The sequence below is a fragment of the Aplysia californica genome, unplaced genomic scaffold, assembly GCF_000002075.1.
Source record: "Aplysia californica isolate F4 #8 unplaced genomic scaffold, AplCal3.0 scaffold00744, whole genome shotgun sequence".
In the NCBI taxonomy this organism is placed as follows: domain Eukaryota; kingdom Metazoa; phylum Mollusca; class Gastropoda; order Aplysiida; family Aplysiidae; genus Aplysia; species Aplysia californica.
In genome coordinates, this window is record NW_004798014.1 from 151,923 (window position 1) to 177,563 (window position 25,641).

The following is a 25,641-nucleotide window of genomic DNA, read 5'->3' on the forward strand; positions in this document are numbered from 1 at the left end:
TGCCAATTTCTTCAATTTTGTTATTCAATTTTGATGAGCGCCTGATTCAACCCTAATGCCTAACAAATAGTTGATGTATGGGGAAAAGAGGAAATGACATGACTACCACTATATATAAAAAAAGTAGCACCGCTTACCTGCTGCTTTACCTTTGGCTATAATAAAATCATAAAATTAATTGTACAAAATAGCCCACGGTACACTGGTAAGCATAGCAACCCAAAGCAAAGGGTTAATTATATACAGTAAATAACAGAAAAATAAAAAAAAGAGACAACTACACTTCCGTAGCATCTGACTCTAAAGAGACCAGCCCACTCTAAAAAAAACACGGCACAATATTTCAATGGCCTAAGCGGTAAAAAATGATTGTATGAACATCTCTCTTGCAACAACATATTATGGTGCTATGCTCTAACCACGTAACCAGAAGTAATAGATCAACCCTATGTTGCTCTAAAACCATAGCCAAGGTTGACCTGCAGGTTATCAATAAAGATCAGGGGCCAGCACGTATTAATTATGATATTGAAGTCGACCAAAATAAAAAAAAGTTATTGAAGTTAATATGCGCTGACTTTTACGTTGTCTTCTCTCATCATCATTTAAATCAGAGAGGGGTTCGGTTTGTTATCTTTGTGTGCTGAGTTTTCATTTTTAGAAAGAGTTTTACAAACTAGCAACACAAGTAGATAATAAGTGCTGATGATTTAAAAAGTGTTTCTAAAGAATATCACACAATGTTTAATATGAAAGAAAGGGCAAACTACACCAGACCACCCTCTTACGACCAACTTTGTGTGCTGAAAATCTTTTAAGACACCAGTTACGAGGTGGTAAGAGCTACACCAGCCATGCATGAATAACAGCCACATTGGACCTTTTGCAGATCCAAACAAGATAATATGTTGTACAGACATCCTACTACTATCATAATAAAAATAATATTATAGCATTTGAATAGTGCAAATTCCCACTCACAGCAAGCTGTATGTGCTTTACAATCTATATTATTACCCCATCTGACCTGATAGCATTCTGAGACAATCTCAACTTCCTGGGAAGCATGCAGGGCAAGCTGCCATTCTATAGTTGCTAAAACACTAAAATACTGACAAGATCTTTCGCTGTCTACGGCCAGGTACCCATTCCCACCTGGATGAAGAGAGGAAAATTGGGTAATGTATCTTTCCCCAAGGACACAGGGTCGGGCCTAAGGCTCGAGCCCTTGAACCTGCAATCTTACTACTACACGTCCGGTAGCCTAACCACTGGACTACTGACACCACTATCACTTAACTGTACGATCAAATAGACAAAAACAGGCAAACAAACAAACAAAAGGAGAGTAAAATGACCATTGCGTACAACAGCCCAGTGAGAGTTGAGAGATTCTGGGGGGCGCTCACGATGAAGGTGCAGAAAGCCTCGGCTTGAACACATCCCTTGGCTGAACACATACCAACTAGGAGTCACCGTGGCAGTATTTTTAACAAAAATTCGAACACTCTCATGACTTGCATGCTTTGTCCCCTTAAGATTGACAGGGTTTCAAACTTCACTTGCTTTGAGCGAGAGCAGAGACACACACGACACAACACAATACAGACACGGATGCCATGCGTACTGTGTCAAATGCTCGAGACAGTCTGACTTGTATTTTTTTCAGTTTGACGCTTAAATCAGGAATAAAAACATTTTGGCTGTAGTAAGAGCATGAAACTTTTGAGTCCCATTCTCTCAAACATAGGCGTCATGGAATTAGAATACTGCCATTTTAAGGATGCGACTTAGTGTGCGGCCTTGAAAATTTGTGACCAAACTTATACCACCGAGTAGGCTGGAAAAAAGAAAAGATGAACGCAAGAACGATTGAGCCTGAAAATGACATGTCAAGGAAAAAAAAAGTCCAAGAACACATTTTTCGCAAAGCAAAAAGATTTGCTTTCTGTTAGTACAGAAAGAATGACAGAAAACAACTAGGCATAGCTGCAATGGTCAAAGCAAGTATTATGACAACACCAAAAAACAACAATGTTACTGCTACAAATAATAACAATAATGACACACGTAATAAAAACTATGACAATAATCATAACAAGCAAATCAAGTACAGCAAAAACACATACAAAAAAGGTCCACCCAAAAATCCTGATATTAAAAAAATCACAATTTCAAATGAGCAGTTATAAAAGATATATAAAATACAGTATGAACAAAGCGGGAAAATTGAACACAGAAATTTGTACACGTATCTTGTGAATTGAGGTCTTTGCGGCTTAACAGCAGAAGTGTGTACTTACACAAGACCACGGGGCAATAATCCACCGCACATGTTTCACTTTTAAGAACTCCTCCAAATGGTGATCCTTATTTATCTTATACTGAAGAGAAAAGACCACCATGGTCGTGTGCGTGTTCATATAACCATATGCAGTTTCAAACGCTGTAAAAACCAATACCAAACAGAGACCTTGGTTGCCTTTCAACTGTTAAATCTTACTTCTTACTGGCATGCTCATAAGCAGTTGTGAGCATCGTAAAACTCTTTCTAAAATAGAACTCCCTTCTTATTGAAAACTAGCCACAGGAAAAATCCCAGACAAAAATGCTATCAGAATTTCATATTTTTGCACATTCTGTATCATACATTGAGCAGAATTAGAATATTTTCAGTGTCCAGCTTCAGTTTCTAGAACGGTCTAATGCACTGCACCGCCACATACCATGAGTGCTTCAGACATAGTAGAATGTGTCGTTCAAAAACTGTAGAATGAGGTGTCTACGTATTATGTGAACTATGTTAAACCCGATGTTGAACAGTGCAAGCAGCTGATTAAGCGCTCAAACACTGACAAACTGACAAGATCTTTTACTGTCTATAGCAGGGTAGGCCTACCCATTACCACCAGGGTGAAGTGAGGAAAATTTGTGTAAAATGTCTTTCCCAGAGACATAACATTGAGTTCATAACGGGATTTGAACCTATCCCCTTATAGTAGTGAGTCTGAGAGCCTAACGGGATGAAGATGATTACGGAGGCGGGCTGCTTCAATCCTGCCATCAGGGCCAACTCGTGAGGAGAGGAGAACATCTCCAAGCAGAAAGACGTGACATTAATTCCACACAACATATTCTCATATGAGGACTGACCTCATACCTTTATCCTGCACAGTGACGAACCTAACCAGCAAGCCACAGACACAGATAATATTGTTCACGAGAACAGAACATTACAGTTTCAACAAAGACTCGAAAAGAACGAGCCCAGCAGTTGAGTTTTGGTTAATGCTGAGGTCCACGCAATAAGCCACATTAAGCCAGGAACAGAACAAGATAACAACAACGCTGAAAAGAAGAAGAAAAAAGCAGGTAGGAGCAGAGCCCCCATCAATAGTCAGATTGAGGCTCTCAGGAATGAAAGTCATGTCACGTACCAGAACATGGAAGCAGCCAGATGAAAAGGCTTTACACACAAAGATTTCATATTTTGCAACGACTGTAAACATCTTACATCTCTATCGCCATAAATTAGATAACTCAGGAGGCAGGTTGCTAAGACTTTGCATCGCAGGAAGCAGCAACAGTAAAAAAAAACCTTACACACAGAGTTCAACGCTTACAATGACTGTAAACATTAAATTTACATCCCTCTTACCATAATTTAGATCACTTGGGAGGCAGTTTGTTAAGACTTGGTGTGTCGGGGCCAGCTTAAACAGTGGGACAAAGCATGTAAGCAGAAAGACGGAGATACTCCATAAAATAACTTTCGCAGACTGGAATCAGATTCACAATTCTTATGAGCAAAGGCAAGGAGCTTATGGATTACCCATAGAGGCCACTGATTCTATAGCAGTTCATTGACAATCTTCAAAGCACATAAAAATTACAGGATAATTTAAGGACAGTTTTCAGTTGACAAACCCAGAACAAGAAGACAACAAGTTGGTTCATGGACAGTATTCACAGCACCAGAGTATTATAAGACAGTTCACAGAGATAACCTCAGGGCAATAGGGTTCTATAATAGTCCACGGGGTCTTCACAGTAGCAATAGAAGATTCCAAGATAGTTCATGGACCAGATCACTGATGACCCTCCCACAATAAGAAGGTCCCACGAAAGTTCACAATCTTCACAGAAGCAAAAGTTGATTCCAACATAGTTCACGGACACAGTCTTCGAGACACAAGAAGCCTCTATATTCGTTCACAGACTATCTTCTCAACACGTGAAACCCTATATATCTAATACCTAGTTTTGTTCCAGCTATGCATATTACACCCATCCCCTTCTCACTCAGTGTAAACTCTAAAAATCTCACATGTGCCAGAAATACAGTACAACATCAGACTTTAGTGGTATGCCTCCCAGCTCAATAAATACAAAATATTTTGTAAGAAATGGGACCAAAGAGCTGTTGGGCTTTCTGATTAAATTATGAAGCAAACACAGAGTTTGAGCTGAACCACAGTTAAAACACAGTAACAGCCATAATATATTGTTAAATAAAACATTTTTAAAAACCCACCTTCACTAGCCTTTTCCAAAAAAAATAATGTCACCACAGAGGTTAAAGAAAAGCCACCAGTACCCAGCAAGTTTTCTTGGCTCTGTGTTTACTGTACAAACATTTATTTTTCTTTTTAAAAACTTTTCCCCATATCACGAACATTTTGAATTTGCGATATGAGCCGATAACTATCATGTGTTCCAATGCAACAGCGCTCCCCTACCCCCCAACATTTCGTTAACAAATTGAATTCACAAATTTTGAACTTAAAATTCGCAAATTCAAGTCATGAGCCAACCCCCCCCCCCCCAAAGCTTACAGTAATACAGTAACTGTCAAACAAGGAAAACCTGTCAGATTGGAACTTCCCATGTCTTCAGAACTCCAGAAATGTCAGAGTTTAAGAAAAGCCCATCCACAAAGCAAGGATTATTTACTGCTGGGGGGGAAAAAGCACAAACACCTCACAAATAAGGAAAGAGATGGCCAGACCGACACCAGTTTCCAACAACCCGCTTCAGTTGCGTACATTTCCTGGCTCTTCCACAACGCACATTTGCTTCATTCGCAGGAGTTTTTTTAAGGCCACTTGGTCCACATTTATACTCAAAGCTCTCTGAAGCAGAAGCGAACCAGTGAAGCCCTGAAGAAAGTTACAAAAACTTTCGTGTGGAAAGTCAAGAATATCTGTGAGGAAACAACGGCGACGGCTCAAAAACAGTGACCAGGCTGTCATAACATAAGTCTTTGTAGGGGTAGATGCGACTTATGTCGTGCCACTTTGTCAGAACCTTGGGCGGCCATCATTACTGGGAATGTGCTGCCCGAAGAAGTGTCCTTTCTTAACTTTGACCATTTCAGTCTTTGAATCAGTTCAGATAATGATAATAATAATAATAGGGTATTTCATGGACACAGCGTTTGAGTCCTTTTCTTTTTTTAAAAAACACAAAATTTAAATGTATTCCATTCTGTAGATATTACTACATAATCCCCTCCCCTTAATATTTTCCTCCCACCTCCTTTATTTTCACATGAACCATTAAACCTTTGAACTCTTGACTTAGACATTTCTCAAATCCCCCATCCCTGGACTACTTGAAAGTAGTTAGCTCCACCAGCAACAGCCTTATAGAATGCTGATAAACACACCCTGAACCGGCATAGAGGCCTTAAGATTTTAAAGGATTAAGATATCTTAAGAAGTTTTTGACTAAGGAATAGAACATCTACAATCAGACCAGTCACAGCCGAGTGTTTTTTGGTTGAGCAGCACCCGATTTCCTCTTCTCGTCTCCTCCTCCTCCACTCTTCCTCTTTTCCTCTGACCCACTCTTCCGCTTCTCTTCTGAGCCTCCCTTCTTCTTCTCCTCTCCTTTCTTCTTATCATTTGAAGCACTTCCTTTCTTTCGCTCCTCGACATTTTTTCCAGATTTCTCATAATTGATTTTGGTCATTCCCTGTTTTTTCAGTCTAACGTCCGCGAGTTCCTCATAAAGGTGGTTGTGTGTGAGCCTCTCCTTGGCCTCGCTGACGGACTGTGGGCTTGCCTGAGGGTCAGAGTTCACAAAGGAGGTCGCGCTGGTGGCACCCGTCGGTGTAGTTGAAGGAGAGAGATGTGGAGTCAGACCAGGCGTGGGTCCACCAGGTTGCGAAGGAGATGTTGGAGGGCTGAGGTCCACTTCCTCATAGTCGTGGTCCATCCTCTTCTGTCTGCCGTGAGACGTTGTTGAAGTCGACGAGATGGAGAATTCTCCATTTGACGGGTGACCCAGAGTAGGCGTCATAGAAGTGAGAACTCCGTTCTCCACCGGTGGGAACTGCACAAGATGAATCGGAGACGCCGTCGGTTTTGAATGGCTTGAGGAAACGACAGCAGCTTCCTTACTCGCCTTTAGTGCAGCTACTTTTGACCGTGCTTCATCCACGCTTTCGTAGTTCGGATCGTTCTCACACTCCTCGTTTATCTCATTATCAGAAATACAGTCTTTCACCTTTTGATAATTCGGCACTAGGGTGATCTCACCAGATTCAGCGTCTCTCACTCGGGAGTCCGCAGCGGTGCCTCGGAGGGTCGTATCCGATGCAGAATACGGCTCTGTTCGTCTCAGGGTGCTGTACCCGTCCTCACTGCTGTCAGCCGAACCTGTGCCCAGCTCATCCGCCCACGGGAAAATACCCAGAGCAGAATCTTCCGGAGAAGCCAAATGTCTGTCGCTCAGTCGGTCGCTGAGACGGTCGCCCTCGCTGGAGGTCTGTGACTTGGTCATCATGTGCAGCGAGTCCAGCGATGGGGGGACGGGGGCGCCACTGCTGCTGCCCAGACTGTTGCTGCCTCCCCCACCGCCGCCCCCAGCGCTACTGCCAGTACTGGTGATACTGGTGGACAGACCGCCGCCCGATATTGCTGCCAAAGGGAGAGAGAGAAAATACCATCGAATAGAGAACATTAGAGGCAGTGACAAAAGACAACTGAAAAAGTTAAATGTGTTCCGCGCACTCATATGACATAATGCAGTTGTGAGCGCTGTAAAACACTTACCAAAAAGAACCAAAAACAAACAAGATATCATCATCACAATTCATTTTCTGTGCTCCCCTCATTCCCCCCTCCCCCACCACCACCACCACCACCACCACCAGCGCTACTGCCTGTAATGGTGATACAGGTGGACAGACCACCGCCCAATATAGGTGCCACAGTGAGAGAGAGAAAATACCATTGAATAGAGAACATCAGAGACAGTGAGAGCAGGCAAGATATCATCAAAACAACTCGTGAATAATTTTACAACTCCGCTTTTTACAACACTTTGATCTGACGCACATTCATTCTGCATAAGGATAGACTCCTTGTACAGTTGAACCTGCTCTAACGACCACCTGTCCAAGACAATCATCAGTACAAATAATCACTCTCCTTAACCCACCTCCCAACAACCGTAGACTAAAAGGACATTTAAAGAGGCGAGACCTCCAAATTTTAAGCTTGTCTCTGATAGGACTGAGTCAAGTAGGTAGAGAGCCATGTTGTTGTTGCAGTTGTTATCAATCCAGCAACAGCTGGGCTCTCGTCCTTCTGTTCAATGCCATGAAGTGATAAGTGCAGGTTTGCTGCAGTTGCTATAATGTTCCATACTGTGTGTTGTCAATGTTAGGTCTTGAAGGAAGAAGTGTAGCTCTGATGTCATTTAGGGCTGTGCAGTGGAAAAGGTGATGATCCACAGTCTCATATGCATAGTCATACAAAGGACGCATTGGAAAGGGGGGGGGGGGGGGGGGGGGGGGGGGGGAGACATGAAGAAAAAACTCCCCCTATAACACCCTCCCTCAGAGTAGTCCCCAAGGATTTCCCACAAAGATCATCCTCATCACAGTTGTCCAGAATGATGTTTCCTTAGCGAATGGAATGCTCACTGTGAACAGGAGGCAGGCCACGAAACTTCAACAAAAAACGAAAACCTTGGTCTCACAAACCAACCACTAACTTACCTATCTCTGCATACGTGTCACTGTTTTGGCTGAGTCGGTTGGTCTCGGTGCTAGCAGCAGCAGCAGCGGCTGCACCTCCGGTCCCTCTCAAGGTCACTTCCCTGACAATGCCATCACCAGAACCACCCTCAACCTGGAAGCAGAAAACAAGGTTTGAAGTACATTTTGGTATTATTGGCTGCATCATCATCATCATTGCCTTTCTAACCCTGGATCAGGATATAGGCCAGGAATTAACACTTTCCACCTTTCCATATCCTGGGATAGCCGCTTGGATGTTATTCCATGTCTTCCCACTTTCCTTTACATCAATTTCTGTGATTCTTTTCCAGGTTCCACAAGGTATTCTTCTTGATCATTTAATATTGGCTATGCTGGTAAATAAATCAGTTCATAATATTACATCTGTAATTCAGTAAAAATAATGTTATTATTAGCTGCACTCGTAATAAAATCAGTTCATAATATTACATCTGTAATTCAGTAAAAATAATGTTATTATTGGCTGCACTCGTAATAAAATCAGTTCATAATATTACATCTGCAATGCAATTTAAAAAAATATCAATGAGGAATTAGAGGTATACAATGCAATTTGGAATTTACGGAATTGTCCAACATTTCACTGCTCAGGCTTCATCGGGAACATAGTTGGGGGGGTTTTTTTGGAGGGGGGGTTGTGTTTTTGTTTTGTTTTGGGTAAAAGCTTTTGCAACAAAAAATACATCATTGTAAAGCCAGCAAAGATAAGGTTCTTAATCTAATAAAACTTGCGATAATATTTCCAACAATGATCACAGGCAAGTAGAGAGTTACCTATAAATATATGAAAGCTTTACAAAAGCAATCCACATTTTCACCACACAGCACAACTTGCAACAATAAATGTCAAGCAAATTGGCAAACTGAACTAAGTTCCTGGATGTTGAGAGCAAATATAACGCATGGCTTGAAAAAAATACAAAACATTCTCAGTTCTCAGAAAATGAAAACACCAAGGCAGGTGTTACGACTAAAATTCCAATGTCATTTGGTAATATTGAAGCCCCCATGTAAATATCCAAAGCTCTGCATCAACGTTTGGGAACACCAATGCAGGCTAACAGTAAACGTTTTATAACCCACTGTGTAACTATTCACAGTCAATTATTAAAGCTGTAATAGACCCAATAATTTTAGAAAAATCACTAAAAAGGTTGTAGAATGGTCTCAACATAAGAAAAGACCATTCCTTATAACTATATGCTTTTCTCCTACTTACAGTAGCGTAAGTGTTCTCCGGGAGGTCGGGCACAAACTCGTAAGGATTCAGAGCAGTCCTGGCCGAGATACTGGCTAACGACTCCCTCGCCGTCACTTTGGAGTATTTGTGCTCTGAGGAATAGGACACAGAATTCACAAATTTGAGTCACAGCGCAGTGGAATCCGGCGCTTGTCAAATTTTTAGGCATATGGAGTTATTGGTATCATCTTAAAGAATGTTCATTTGTCTTACTTTTGATGAAAAAATACTCATCTATCTTGAATTGTTAATGTCAAACAAATACTCTTATTCCTCTATCAAATGACAGCAAGAAAAAATAGAAAAAAAAAACAAGATGGAGAAGGAGAAAAAAAAACCTTTAGGCGGGTGAGCAGAAGACTCGGCAAAATGCCCCTCCTCCTCTTCATAGAGGTGGTAGCGGCGCGGAGGTTCGGGCGGACCCACGCTGTACGGCGCTATGTCCAAGCTGTCCTCTGTCCCATTCTCCTGCTCCTGGACAAAGCTAGGAGTCCCGCGAGACGACTTCTGCACCACGGCGTACTCGTCCGACACCTCAGAGTACGAGTCATGGGCTGAGAACTGAGACAGAGGGGTCACAGTGGCCGCAGTCGATGGGGACACAGCATGGGAAGCTGCACCTGTGATGAAAGTAAAAACTATTAAAGGAATACCAAAGGCAGAATAGTCAGTATCAGGTTGGGACAAAACATGAAAATAAAAACTATGAAAAGAGTATCAACGACAGAACAGTCAATATCTTGTTGGGGAAAAAATTAAAATAAAAACTATTAAAAGAGTACCAAAGACAAAACAGTCAGTATCATATTGGAAAAAAAAAAAAGAAAACAACACTATGAAAAGAGTACCTAAAGACACAACAGTAAGTATTATGTTGGGGGGAAATAAAAAGAAAGAAAAAAAAACCTTACTAAAAGACAGAACAGTCAGCATCATGCTGGGAAAAAAAAGGCTTAAAAGAAATTCATGTATATTTTTTAAACTACAAAACTCACTTTCACTATGATGCCACATTTTTGTTTTCATTGTTAATTATCTTTTAAAATTTCCCCAATAAACAGGAAGAAAAAGATCACTTATCCCTATCAATAGTGAAGCAGGCTTTGTAAAATCTCCAAAACGTCAAGATATAGAAAAGTAACTGCAACAAAAACTTGCACACATACATTCATGCTCGTGAAAATGAGCACATATGCACACAGACGTACCAAGCTCTGAGCCAACGCTCTTCCCCTCACCTCCATCATTATTTAATTTTCCATAAACACCCAAAAACTCCCAGATTTAAAAAAGCAACCGTAAATAAAAACTTTCAGATACACACACACACTCAACATCCACATCAAAACACACACAGAACCCCTGTCCTCACCTCCTACAGCGCCTTGTAGCTCTGAGCCACCGCTCTTTCCATCTCCTCCCTCCTCGTCTCCCAGCGTGGCATATGGATCATCCGCGTCCCCAGACTGCTGGATTCTGCGGATCAGCGCCGCTGACACTGCTCCATCAGATTCTCCGATATGGTTGTAGGGGTCCTCCTGAAAAAGACAGTCACATAAATATAATACTCAGTTCAAATTAAAAAAGATAAAATAAAGCAACCACAAGTACTACTTATGAGAATTCAAAGCAAATAGCATGGTATGACCATATACTAAAGTGGTTGTCTGAGCCTTATAACCATCCGACCATGACAAAAGAAATTTAATTCGAAGACTTCCATTATGACAGAGAAAAGAAAAGTAATTCAAGAAAATCCAAGCTGATACTGAGATATAAGTCAATCTAGTACCATAATATTCCCCTACGTAAACTTTATTAAATATATTTTTTAACAGTTTCCCAGGAGGGAAAAAAGAGATAATTATTAGCTTTAAGAAAGAAGGCACTAAAAATGAAAACTGTTGAGGCAAAAGTAAAAACCAAAACTGAAATAAATTTTTCTGAGGTCCTCTTTCAAGGACATTCCTCACAAAGACAGAAAAAAAGGGAATCCAACACGTTATATTCAGAGGTAATCTTTAACAACCCGCCACTATAACATTCTCATTTGACCATAAACAACCTAGCACTATAGTAACATGTAGATGGTGCAAACCACAAAAGCGAATGCACAAACAATTGGCTTTTAGTGTTATAATCATCATCATCAGTGCCTTTCACCCCTGGCAGGGTATAGGTTGCATACTACAAGCTCCTTCCATTTATCTTTGGCCTGGGCCATCCTTCCAAGCCCGTTCCAAGTGAGCTTCATCTCTCTCATGTACCTTTCAACACATCTCCTCCATGTTTCCCGAGGCCTTCCCCTGCCTTGTGCTCCCTGTGGTTTCCACTGCAGCGACTGTCTTGTGATGTTTCTGTTGGGCTTTCTAAGGGTGTGTCAAATCCATCGCCACTTTCTTAGTACTATTTCTACTTCTATATCCTTTTGTCCTGTCCTTTCCTACTGCTCTTCATTTCTTATTCTATCCTGCCATTTATTTCTTAGGATACCCCTCATACATCTGTTGATGAAAGTCTGAACTTTATTCAGTACTGTCTTTGTTGTTTTCCAAGTTTCCCAGCCGTAGAGGAGCACCTACTTGACATTGAAGTGTTATAATCAAACCCCCCTTAAAAGCTGTACACACAAAACAGGGTTTTACAGTACCTGAGCATAATAATTTGATCCTGTCTGCGAGGAATCTTCATCCTCGTCTTTCACAAGGGAATACGGGTCGTACAATTTTGACGCCTTAGCTTTCACGTCCTTGACAACAGCGTACGTTCTCTCTCGGAGCAGAGAGTAGTGGCCATCGGTGGCCGGGCCTGCTTCCGACGTCGGAGTCTCTGCTTGTGTTCTGCGGGGAGCAGCCAGACTGTCGTAATCTGAGAGACACATGGGATGGACATACAATTAGTCAGACTTTGCCATTTTATAAAACCATTGTAGTTTGACATCCTCCTAAACAATACAAGACTTTTTTAATTCTTTCGGGTCCAAAAATAAAAGAATTTCTGTGAACCCTCACTCTGAAAAAGCAAAGTCTTCTTCGTTTAAACAATCATTTTGTTACACACACACTCTCCTAAAAGACAGGAATATCCAAGGAATTTATATTTTACAAGAAAAGATAGGGACCTACCCGGAACACTCTCCACTCACCTGTTGGTTTTACGCTGGGCTTCGCCCCCAGGTGGTCATATCCGTCATTGATTGAACCTGGTCTGTCCCTCAGCCCAACATTGTTCTCTATTCCAATGCCCATCCCTCCCCCACTACTGTTGGCCCGGTGGTGGTTTGGCTCGTGGTAGTGGTGGTAGCCGTAGGCCACAGGGTCGTTAGCCTCATCCTCCCCGACGACCATGTGGCCGGAGCTGGATGGAACTTCAACAACACCAGACTGCGATGCGTTGCGGGCATGATGACTGGAGACAGGGGGTTCTGGCAACTCCCGTAAGCTCGTCGGTCGCAGGTTGTGAGCAGAACCAGAGCTGGCTTGTCGACTGTGACTGCAACAAAATATTTCGTTTGATTGTTTGAGAAAAGAGATGCAACATCGACACAATAATGGTCATTTTAGTGCTGAGGGAAAAAAGTAAGAGAGACAAATAGAAAGAACAGAGGGGAAAAAAAAAGAAGTAGGATCTACCAGTCCCCATCCTCCCTCCAACCATCTGCACAATTAATGTTTGGATCAAACACATCTTTCGCACACAAGGAGCGGAATCCAACCACTACACCACAGACAATGACAGTGACAATCTTTATTCATCTCACAGGGAGAAATTTGTCTTGGTTGGTTACAATGGCAGTTGAATATTACAAAGGTTAGGGGCACTCACGCATTCACACAACAAGACAGGACATTAGTAAATACATGTTTTACGAGCAAAAAAAAAAAATGAAACAATCCGCTCTGTAAAGCATTCTCTCTCTCTCTCTCTCTCTCTCCATTTCATTTGTAGCACTGTGTGTTCAGTAACCTCATTTCAGATGGCACCAATGAATTTCTATATCTGTCTGTTCTTAGTTTTTTGGAAATATATCGTTTACTGCGGGCCGATAATTGAAGTTCCACTGTCAGTGATACAGACACACTGCCACTTACCCTGACATGGTTGCACTGTTTCTGTTTGATGGGGGACCACCGTTCTCACTTGTCGGCGCTGCCATTGGTTCTCTCCCATCTTGCTGGTGGGTTCCCTGGAACACAGTCAACAATTTAGCATAATTTAGCGCTAATCTTAACCGATTCACCCAGCAGCGCCGCTCACAGCGGCTGATTGTCTCCTGTGTTTTGACGTAGAGCCTCTCAGAGCAGCTCTTATGTATTGCACTTTTTCTTCACATCATATTCCTCTCGTCTTTTTTTTTCCCTTACCACTTACATTTCAACTCATTTTTTCTGGTGTCATCGAATAGCATTTGTTATTCTGAACATTTTTGTATGCCGAAGATAGGGTTTTATCAAATTTACATATTTCTATATTTGTTTTTTATGAGACCACCTGTGAGGTCACAAAGCGGTCACAAATTATTTACGTTCGGAGTCAAAATTATCTGCGGGCTGAATCAGTAAAGAGCATATAGATGCACGGTTATTCACTTGCATACCGTGTTAAGATGATGGTTTTGTGAAGCACCTAGAGCTGTACCGTACAGGTGTGGCACTATAGAAATTATCTGCATTATTATTTCTATAGTTATCATTTTCATTTGTTTAAAACTAATTCCCAACTACACTAGGTAACAGCGGGTCATTTCAGAAGTTAAGGAGACATACAATACAATAAAAATGAAATAAATATCCTTTATACGATATGTTCCCTCTAAGAAAGTGCTCAATGCCCTTTTAAAATAATGCAGAGGACACAAGCACCACACGATTCTAAACAATAGCTCTCTCTATCTCTCTCTTTCTCTCCATAATATGCTTGAGTATCGAGTCCCACAACCTCCCCCCCCCCCCCCCCCCCAAAAAAAAAAAATTTTTTTTAAAAATTTTTACCAAAACCCCCCCCCCCCCCCCCCCCCCCATACCTGGACACCAGACTCAGAAGATACTGTTAGAAGGGTGACAATAACACCGACCTGAGCCACTAAATGAAAAATGAAACTGCAATTAAATGTATAACATAGAGATAATGACCTGCAGAAAAATATTCTCAGAGGTGATAGAGATCTAGAGCCATTTTTAAATTATGTGGGTTTTTTTGTTGTCAGAAGCAACCTTCCTCTGGAGCTCTATTACTATTACTATCATGGCTCTATCACCTTAAACAAATTTTCAGCAGTTCATCATCTTGTTATAGTAGGTGTCACTGTAGTTTCATTCTACATAGGGTGGCCCACCTCCTTCAGACAAAAAAAACACCTCCCAACTTGTCACACCCTAGAAAGGGTGGAACCAACCACGCCTGAATGAACTAAACTAACTGATGAACAAAGAGGCAACCACCACCGTCACCTCAGCCTAACAACCACCTCCCCCCCCCCCACCATAATAGTTGTTATACTTCACACCCCCTGCCTTCTTCCCAACCAAAACAGTGTCCAAAGAGCTGTGTGCAGAGACCATAATACTATTCTTTGTTTTGGTTTTAACACGTCCCAAAATAACATCAGGTGAGCGGTACATCCCCAACAGAATACATTGTTGTCTAGGCAGTACCAACATCAGGAGGAAAAGTTCAACAGCCTTTAAAAAAAAAGATTATTAAATAACAAAGTATTCAACCTTTCCTTCCCCTTCAAAGAGTCATCATACACACCATGCCCAAACAAAACATCAAAACAAGCCACCACTTCAAGCAAAGTGCACTCCACGTTTCCTACAGCTTTAAGTTGCCCCCTTCCCCTACTCAAATGCTAGTAATATCTTCAATAACATAAAAGAGGAAGAACCTCTAGAGAAAGTTAAAGAGCTTCACACTCCAAAACACCTGAATGGACAAGAAAAAAAAAGAGAGAAATATATTTCTCTCATTTAAATTCAGTTCTTTGTAACTTCCAAGGAAACCCAAACAGTTCAACAGCTTTTTAGGAAAAGTGTTCAGATAAGCTTCAGGGCAATTATAATAAACAGGACAAGCAAACATCCATTTCAAACCAGATAAGAGAACAAATGGGGATACAAAAGGAGAAAGAGGAATGAGATTGTGAGCCAGTGTATTCATAAACAGGACGTCCTCAAGTATATGTGATTGTGTGGGCTTGTGTGTGCTCATATTTATCTTTCGAAGCATGCATATTATGTGTGTGTGAGTGTGTGTGTGAGTGTGTGTGTGTGTGTGTGTGTGTGTGTGTGTGTGTGTGTGCGTTCATGCATGCCCATGTGTATTTACATGCCTGCACTCAATGTGTGCATATCTATGTCTGAGTGTGGGTGTGCGTACACTACGTGTTCCCAAGCATGTGTGCATATGCACTGCCACTTGACAGTAAGAGTAATCAGTAGCACCCTTCAGTGTCAGCCACTTACTGTTGATTTACTTCCTGGTTTCTCCTCCATTACCTGTCGCAGTGACCCATCCTCTGTTTTTTTCTTGGCACTAAAAATACAGAGAGATAGAGACAACATAAAGATAATAATAATAAATAGCATTTATGCTGCGCATTTCAATATATATATAACACAAATTTCTATGAAAAAATTGGCCACCCAGTGAGCCTGGCAACATAAACTAAAGAGCTTTAGAAAAACTTAAAGTACCTCTGAAGCACAAACAAGGAACATTCAATGTTCATTTACATATATAACAGGAAATATGACATATAAAACAAGACATAATGTCTACAGAGATTAAGGACAAGGTACTTGTGTCAAAAGGGGAATTTTTACATCCTGGTCCAACCAGGACGCTTCAGCGAAGTAAAAACAAGGAGGGTGTACATAATTTCAGAAAACTTGCTCTCTTTATCTCTTAAAAGCATTGGAATTTCCAACTAAATGGGCGAGTATAAAGAAATGCGGATCACATTATATACGTCTACAGAAATGGAAGGCTTATCTTTATTTTAATATCAGTTCAGGTTTGCAAAAGTACACTGCAAAATGTTACAATTATAGAGGAAAAAAGATAAGGCTTAGTGAAGCAGGTATCTTAATAACTGAAAACAGTTAGAGACTAGTGAAAGCAAAAGACTGCATCAAACCTAGCTTCTGGATACTAAAAAAAGAAAAACAGAGAAGGAACAGAAGGAGGAGGAGCAGGAGGATGAGAAGGAGGAGGAGGAAGAAGAATAGGAGTAGAATGAAAAGAAAAAGAAAGAAGAAGATAAAGAAACAATAAAAACTATAATATAAATGATGCTCTCAGTATTAAGTATTTTTCTTGAAAAATATTTTAACCATATCCAAACCATTAAAAAGAGTAAATAAACTGAAACTGAGGAGCTGAAACACACAAAAAAAAATCACCAGCAGACAACTTGATTACTGCTGATCAGTTGAGTTACAATAGACTTAATAGAAAAACATTCCCCGCCTGTTCTATTAATATACCAAAGAACAAAACAAAGATGCCTCAAGGGAAAGTTTCCTAGACTAATGGACTGATACTGACACTTATTTATCACAAAACTTACTCTGAAACACTTCAGAGATTGTGTTAAAAATCTAGATAAGTTATATATATTATACACACTGTTCACAGAAATCCTATTTATCATGTTTTCTCATTAAGACTTAGGGACATAAAGTTGAGCACAGATAACTAAAACATGTAACATTCTTATTAACATAAAAAAGAAAGAAAAGAAATTACTACATGATTTCACCTAAACTACAAACGATTTTTTCAAACAATGAGGTCCAAAAGTAAGCCCCCACATTGTACTTACTCCATGCAACATACACTTTCATACAGTCAGGATCAGGCCCAATAAAGGGGAAGGAATGCTGAAAGGGATTTTACATTGAACAGTATTGAATATCGAACTAAGCCGTTTTCCAAAGGTGTCCTTTTTTACTTCTTCGTATAACATATTCTCAACATTTAACCACTAGTGGGTGATTTTCCTTCTACTACCGGCATTTCAAGTCATGGAGACCAGTCTAAAGAGGAAAGGAGAAGGGTGTGGGGCCGGCTTTAAGCTGAAAGTTGTTGTAAATGCGGAGGACTTTAGAAATTGTGCTGCTGTCTCAAAGATTAAACCAATTATAATGCAACAGCCTACAGTTTTCAAAGGTAAGACACTATATCTAGTATTGATTTTACGCATGTTGAACCCTCTCCAGCCAGTCAGAAACTCACCCTCCTTTAAATATGCATGAACTACAAAAATGGACTGATTTTCAAGTCAAAGTATACCCTTGTTTTGTACGCGAGGTTCTGTCATAGGTGAATATTTACAGTATAAAAAAGAAAAGAAAATATAAACTTTATTTCATGAAATAGGAAATTTTCTTCACCTCCTCATCTCCGGCAAGGGGCTCTCAGCAGCTTGCGGTCGGAACCGCCGAGCCGGTGATTCACTAGCATCTGCTAGGGCATATTCCATTAAAATGACTTCGAGGTCAGATTGCTTTTTGGCAATTGTCGAAAACAGGTCTTTTAGTTTTAATAAGAGTTTTACGGCACTTGCAACACAATAAGGCCATATAAGTGCCGAAGAATAGATTATATGTGTTACTGGAAAGTAAAATACACAAAAAAGAAGGAGGGGAGATAAGGATGACAGATGTTTGATAGGAAAGAAGGAGCAAACCACACCACAGCACCCGCCAACCACCCACAAAAACAGGTCTGTTTAACTGGGAGTCCATTCATTAGATAAAGAACTATCACAATAGGTTCATTTGTTTTGATTTATCGACCAATTTAGTGACATATATGTCACTTTTAGATTTTGTACCAAATGAGGGCCCTGGAATTGTGGCTTTACCCCCCCAGGAGAAAAAAACAGATAAGAACACAAAACAGAAAACCAAATACACAGACATTTCATACCTGTCTCCGCACACGCACATGGCAACAAGTGCCACAAAACATATGCCACTGGCCGCAGCAATGATGATAGGGGCAAAAGAGGGCTGCACATCTGCTGTATCCCCCACCAGGTCATCGCTGCCGACCCCAGAGGTCAAGGCCAGCAGAAGTCTCTGGCCAGTTTTTACACCATCCATGCTTGAGGGAAGATTTGAATGTCTCTATAAGAATAAGGCACCAGCCAAGCTAAGAGGGTAGGCCATCAGACTAATCCTGGACTCACTGTCAAAGGCCATGTTCTGAAAAGGATAAAAGACTCTTGTTTGGAGAAAAAACAACCTACATGAGAATAGAGCTTTTCAACACTATATAAGTTGAAACTAACACATGATGAGCAATTACAAAATCTCATTTGCATCTTTGTCTGCTAATCATAAGATGTCAATTTTTAATTCATAAAAATGGGCAAGGCACAAGAACAAAACAAGAAAAAAGAAAGAAAGAGAGAAAGAAAAAAAGCAATTACAAAATGGGTTTTATTCCATTTCAGAACGCAAATATAAATCCCCATTCATCAATAATAAGTACCTTCGAATTGGTCTAGACGGCCACCCATTGTTGAGAAGAAAATGGCCATCTAAGGTGGATGTCTTACAGTATCATTTTAATTAATTATGTCAAAATAACAAAAGGGGGGGGGGGGATGAATGGAAAGCCGCTGGCACAAGTAATTGTCTTATACCTGTGGCTGTTTGAGCATTTTGGCTGTATTCTGAAAAAAAGACTGAATTCTGAGTCACTACTCATCTAAAGAATTCAAAAGGATCACATGGCTTTGCTTTAACTTCCAGGGCTGAGCGAGCTAGAATTCACCGTTATCATCTCACAAGATACCATCTTAAATTTCAGACACAAAAAGTTAACAAAAAGGGTAACACAGTCTGTATAATAATCACATTAACCGGTATTATAGCCTATAGTATTTCCAATACTGCTAGAACAAATTAAATAGTGAATCATCTTTTGCCTCTTTGGAATGTGTACTTTTGGAATGAAAGTTTCATTTTCAGACATATTATAAATAATTTTGGCAAGTCATTTTTATGTTCATATTGGTTATTTATCCTGCATCTCCCACCAAGTTTATGGCATGGTAATTGAGTTCTCAGAGCAATCTTTTATCTACTTACTAGACGCAAAACTGAAGGGTTCAGTGACAACAACCATGGCATATATATATATATATATATATATATATATATATATATAAATATATAAATATACGGTGATGGGGAAAAAAAAACCCGGCATCCCCCCGGTACTTTTCACTGTACAAAGCCATGATGGATCAGACAAATAAGTGTATTTAGAAATGGGGGTTGCACCGTAATTTTTGTCCTGAAGTGGACCCTGAAAGACAAAAAATTGAATCTACAAAAATATTTAAGTCTTTTAAAATACAAAAAAAACATAAAAAACCATACCCTACAAGAAAAATTTGTATTTTATGTCATGTCGGCTATTTAGTCTAAATCATGCAACTCTAAAAAATGTAAAATAAAATGAGTTTGGACCATCCATTATTTATCTCCTTTGAAGAAGGTTTGACTGTATTTTATAAAGAATCATACAATAGAAATTTATAAACTCTTTAAAAGTTCAAAATCATGAAAAAAACTATCTCTGTCATGCTCTTAGAAATTATTTAGGAAATATTGAATTCTACCTTTACTTTGATTGAAGTTTTGAGGTCTAAAAAGTGTGGGATTGCTTCTAAAAAAAAAATGCAACCCCAAAGATCAGGCCACCAGAATTATATTTTTATCATGTGTACAAGAAGAAAGAAGAAAATGCTACCTAACAAAAAATACTATAACTATATCTGCATGTCCTGTAAAATATCGCTACACCCCCCCCCCCCCCCCCAAAGTCAGATTATTTAAACCGGTTTACACAAAATCTGAAACTCCACTTTTCCACACCTTCATATTCAACACACTCGAAAACAAAAGGGCCAATGATACACTTTATTTGTGATATATGACAGCAAAGTCCTGTAGACCACATGGTATTGTTATAATTATATATATATCAACACTCAAATAAATTTTGGTAAACTTTTACTTTCACTCCCGAATTACACACTGCTTAGGGGGTCAAACTGCAGTATTGTTTGCTGCAGATCACTATCACTAAAACTGCGGCAAATCAATTAGGCCCTAGGTGGCTTTTACAGCATGTGGTTGGGAATGACTCATGAGTGCTTGGAGCTTGTTTCCTCATGTAGGCCAACTACTGATTACCGTTGCCATAGCCTTAAAATTTTATTTTTTTTAAAATCAATCAAGTAGCTTTCTTAGAATTAGGCTATAAATTGTTGCAGTGACCTTATGCAGTTGCGAGCGCCGTAAAACCTCTACTGAAACTAAAACTATAAATTGTTTGTTTTTTGTTTTTGTTTTTTTCAGTGTTGTTTGCTGCTCATGGTGTGAAATGGCCTTCACCCAGCCCATTTTAATATTGAATTGAAATAAACTAAACTTGAAACTTATCTCTACAACTTTATAAGTTATTCTCTGTACGAGGATAATAAATTTATCATATATATATCTAAAACAAAAATATGAAACCTTTACTAACAACTAGATTTCTGAAGAAGTACATCTAGACTCTAGTTTTCAATTTTTAGTTCTGGACTTACAACTCTTTTATATATATATATATATATATATGCCTTTTTTTTCCATCACTGATCAGCCAAAGCGAAGACAGAACTGATCTCTACAAAACAAATCGGCACTCTGGAATTGTGGTCTGTGCTGAAAACACAAAAAACGGAAGTGGAAACTGCTGATAAAAAACAGTATCTTTTTATGGTCTTGTGTAAAGAATATAAGGCTCGGTGTGCCGGCCGTCCGCACTTGGGTGTAAATTGCTCTTTTGAGTTGTTTTGACTTTTTGTCTTCACTCTAAGAGTAAGATTTCATTTCAGTTTCAGTTCAAGACCATTACTACAAATACAAGATATCGTCTACTTCCATTTTTGTGTTTACATCACAGACCACAATTCCTCAGAGGAGTGCCAACAAATCAATGCCTACCAAATGATAAAATTTTTTAAATTTTTACTCTCACTCCTGCACACAGATGTACTGCCTTGGGGGTCAAACTGCAGTATTGTTTGCTGCAGATCACACATAAAGCCACTAAAACTGTCTCAAATCAATTATTTTCAAGAATATTACAGACCTAACTCTGCCAAATAACAAATTTTATGGGTAAAAACAGGGGGGGGGGTGCCTGTTACCCCCCCACATATTTTTTACCCCCTCTGAAACCCCCGATTGCACGCAAATTACTACGGGGTTAGGCTCAGTGTGATATAGCTCGATCAAGAACATTCAAATATATTTCAAAAACTATTAATTTGCAACGGAAAAGAAGTTCACTACTAATAGACACTACTCTAGAAGAGTCTAGATCTAATATCTAGAATCTAGATATAGATCTCGTACAAAATGGACAACTGGTAGCAAAGTGTGAGACGGGAGAGAAAGTAAAAGAATATCTAAAACTCCTTTTTGTACAAATCTCAAAGGCAATTATTTTACAAAGTAAAATGGGTGTGGCATTTCACTCTAAACTAAATGGCATGATGTTAGAGACTGGAGATAAACAATTCATTTTTGTTGTCACAGCACAATCACCAACCATATCAGTGCACAACTGAGAATTACTAACAGGAAATTACGAGACAGCCGAGACCAATTTCATCCATGCATAAAACGATTTCCATGTTTTTATTGAAGAGAATCTCATGATATGGACCATGGGCCATGGATGAAAAACATTCCACACTGACTTCATGAACTGCTGTGACTGGGTAGTTTCGGAGACAAGTTATCGATAATGGATCACTTGGTTTCCTCGAAATATATATTTGCGTCGACGCCCAAAGGAGGGAGAATAGCTAGATTGGTGTTCCAAAACACTTACCTTTATACCCCCATCCAACCAAAAATCCTGCTTCTTATTTCAAAGCCGAGGACGGTAAGCTTTTGTCCAAAATACGTGCCGTGCTTCCACTTCCATCGGCAGCAGAATTCTGATTCCATTCAGTCGTAGTAAACAAGGAAATAATAAAGAGTTTGTGGGTCACCGGACCGGTCATAATTAATATGCTTCGTACGTAAACACATTCGCATTTATTTGTTATTTTATTCTGTTTTACTGGTGTGTTACAAGCTCAAGATAATGAGGGAATGCAATATATGTGATTTTTTACTTGTAAAATATATTTCACTTGATTATGATTCCTTTTACTGCTTGTAATTTGAGTTGTTCATGTTTCACTCAGTTTTCAACTCTTCGAAAGAAAGTTGGAATGGTGTCAGTTCTTTTCCTTGATTGGGTACAAAAGGTACAAAGAGCTAGTTCCGGAATTTGTTTATTTTCGGTTTCTTTTCTTCCTCCCCACATGTGCGGTAACCGACTGAACAACACCTTTTGTGATATTGTTTAAGTCTGTGTCTGTATCCTTCAAAATGGGTAGACGTAAGTGGAAAGCTAAGAAATTGGAGAAGAAACTACAGAAAGAGAGCGGATCTGGACTTCAGTCTGATCAGTTGTCACACAACAAGCGAAAAGACTCCACGGTCCCGGAACAACAATCCCAAATGAAACTTGATAAACAGGTAGATCGCTAGATCTAGGCCTAGAGGCTAGATGTAGATCTAGAATCTAGATCTTAGATCTAGATCTCTAGATCAAGATCTAGAGTCTATAGATATAGATTATATCTAGATTTAGTAAGTCTACCTTTCATTATATTTTATCTAAATCTAGAATCTAGATACCTAGATCTAGAATCTATCTAGATCTAGAAATCTATATGGTATTTGTCTAACATGACTTTATTCACTTATAAAATTATTTCCATCGTCTTTGCTTATTTTAAGGCCACCTCTATTCTCACCACGGGTGAGAATAGAGCAGGTGAGTCTTTTGGCTATTCTCACCCGGTGTCCGTTCACTGTTATAGCCTAGATCTAGGCTAACCAATTTTGCGTTCACCCTTAAACCACAGAATTCTACACTGATTTTGTAACAGAAAAATTGTAGAATTCTGTGCCATGAACAAACGTTCTATTTACTGTTAGCCTACTAAAAGCGTACAATTTTGTCTGTGGGCAGTGGAGAGAGAGAGAGGAGTAGCGCGAGAACTTCCGGGCAAAACAAAATGGCGACCCGCGTAGTTCGGCCCGATTCGAAAAGTTAAATAGTCATAGCATCTTTGTAGACGACCAAATTAATGTACTTTTGTGTTTTAACATCATTTTTTTACTTTGTTTTGGTCAATTTGATCGTCCACACCGATAGACAGTATTCAGAAAGAGACAAGAGAGAGAGAAGAGGGGAGGAGTAGATCTTGCGAGAACTTCCGGGCAAAACAAAATGGCGACCCCCATAGTTCAGTTCGATTCGAAAAGTGAAATAGCCATAGAATCTTTGTAGACGATCGAATTAGCTTACTTTTGTGCTATAACGTATTCTTTTCTTTGCCTTTATCAAAGTTTATCCATCTGATCATCCACATTGATAGAGAAAGTATTCCGAAATTAGGAAAAACAGGTCTTGTTTCACACCGGGTGAGAATAGCCTACGGTGGCAAGTCTCACCCGCGGTGAGAGGTCGATTGTATTTCTATTCTCACCCCGGGTGAGAATAGCCACTTCCTATTTTAAACGAGGCCTATTTTAAAGGCTTTAAAGAAACGGAGTGTCTACGTACACGGTAACCGGCAACCGGGCGTGTAGTCTCAATGTCACATACACGGTAACCGGGCGCGTAGCCTCAATATCTACGTACACGGTAAGCGGGTATTTAGTTTCGTGGGGGGGGGGCTTGAGCTAGGTATACAGTAACTGCTTTGCTCCCTTCTTGACGTTGACATTATATTTTCCTTTTTCACCGTGTAGTTTCAATGTCGCCTATACACTGTAACCGTGCCCGTAGCCTCAATATCTACGTACACGGTAACCGTGTACTTAGTTTCAGGGGGGGTGGGGGTGCGGAAGTGGGCTTGAGCTAGGTGCACGCACGGTAACCGCTTCGCTCCCTTCATGACGTTGACTTTTTTCCTTTTTCACCGTGTAGTCTCAATGTCACACACACGGTAACCGGGCACCTAGCCTCAATATCTACGTGTACACGGTAACCGGCATCCGGGCGTGTAGTCTCAATGTCACACACACGGTAACCGGGCACGTAGCCTCAATATCTACGTACACGGTAACCGGCAACCGGGCGTGTAGTTTCAATGTCACACACACGGTAACCGGGCGCGTAGCCTCAATATCTACGTACACGGCAACCGGGCGTGTAGTCTCAATGTCAAACACACGGTAACCGGGCACGTAGCCTCAACATCTACGTACACGGTAATCGGCAACCGGGGGCCTCTCATTATCTACGAACATCTGTTTCGTGGGGGGGGGGGGGGGGCTAGGTGCACGGTAACTGCGTCGCTCCCTTCATGACCTTGACCTTTTTCCTTTTTCACTCCGCTTTTTGTGTGTTGTGAGCGGAATGTAATCCCAAAAATGACTCCAATCTACCCCCTGTCATCTTTCCTTAGGGAGAGCAAAGTGAAGTGACACTGAAAATCTGCGAATCTGGAACAGAAAGCTAAAATATGTTTTGTTCACCCTTTATACTCAACCACTTGTCAAGGAAATAGTTAAATATAACTTAAAATACCATTTCTATGCTGATGATACCCAAATTTATGGTTCAACATTGTTTACCAACTTAGATGAACTTGTCCATCGTGCTGAAAATTGTATTGCCTTGGTGAAAAACTGGATGAACAAAAATAAATTGATGTTAAATGATAATAAAACACAAGTCATTCTGGCAGGCAGTGCAAAGTCTGTTAAAGAGGTTGACCATGATCACATTAAAATTGGTGATGCAAAAATTTTATTTTCAAGAAAAGTTAAGAATCTTGGCATCTATTTTGATTCTAGTTTGTCAATGTCGGCTGAGGTAAATCATCTGATCAGCTGCTTGTATTTAGAAATAAGAAGAATTAGTAAAATATGTCATCTGATCAACACCAAGTATACTGCTTTACTAGTAACTAGCTTAATTTTATCAAAACTCGATTATTGTAACTCTTTGTTATCAGGAATATCACTGGAGAAAGTTAAAAGACTTCAAACTGTCCAAAACAATGCAGCACGTTTAGTTTTACGGAAAAGAAAGCGAGACTCTGCTAAACCTCTTTTACGAACTTTGCATTGGCATCCTGTTGAGAAAAGGATTGTGTACAAGTTGGCTACCATATGTCACAAATGTTTGAATGATAATGCACCATCATATTTATCAAATCTGTTAAGACTGTACATTCCAACTCGCAGTTTAAGATCATCAGCTG

At 40.0% G+C, this 25,641-nt stretch overlaps 2 protein-coding genes across 2 annotated transcripts in view; one reads left to right on the forward strand and one right to left on the reverse strand.

Moving 5' to 3' along the window:
• Nucleotides 1-15: 15 nt before the first annotated feature.
• On the reverse strand, nucleotides 16-22,345 carry LOC101860366. The gene is made up of 11 exons (XM_005109041.3): nucleotides 22,200-22,345; nucleotides 18,225-18,502; nucleotides 15,755-15,824; nucleotides 13,382-13,476; nucleotides 12,436-12,782; nucleotides 11,941-12,158; nucleotides 10,663-10,828; nucleotides 9,629-9,910; nucleotides 9,270-9,382; nucleotides 8,009-8,141; nucleotides 16-6,923 (listed from the first exon to the last, which is right to left on the reverse strand). The coding sequence occupies exons 2-11, from the start codon at nucleotides 18,398-18,400 to the stop codon at nucleotides 5,761-5,763; spliced, it is 2,763 nt and encodes a 920-aa protein (XP_005109098.1). The 5' UTR covers nucleotides 18,401-18,502; nucleotides 22,200-22,345; the 3' UTR covers nucleotides 16-5,760.
• A 285-nt stretch (nucleotides 22,346-22,630) lies between these two features.
• Nucleotides 22,631-25,641, forward strand: part of LOC101860606 (ATP-dependent RNA helicase DDX54) — a 34,023-nt gene continuing 31,012 nt past the window's right edge. Inside the window, exon 1 of the mRNA XM_005109042.3 lies at nucleotides 22,631-22,897. Coding sequence (XP_005109099.1) covers nucleotides 22,748-22,897 — 150 coding nt within the window. The 5' untranslated portion in view covers nucleotides 22,631-22,747. The remainder of the gene's footprint in view (nucleotides 22,898-25,641) is intronic.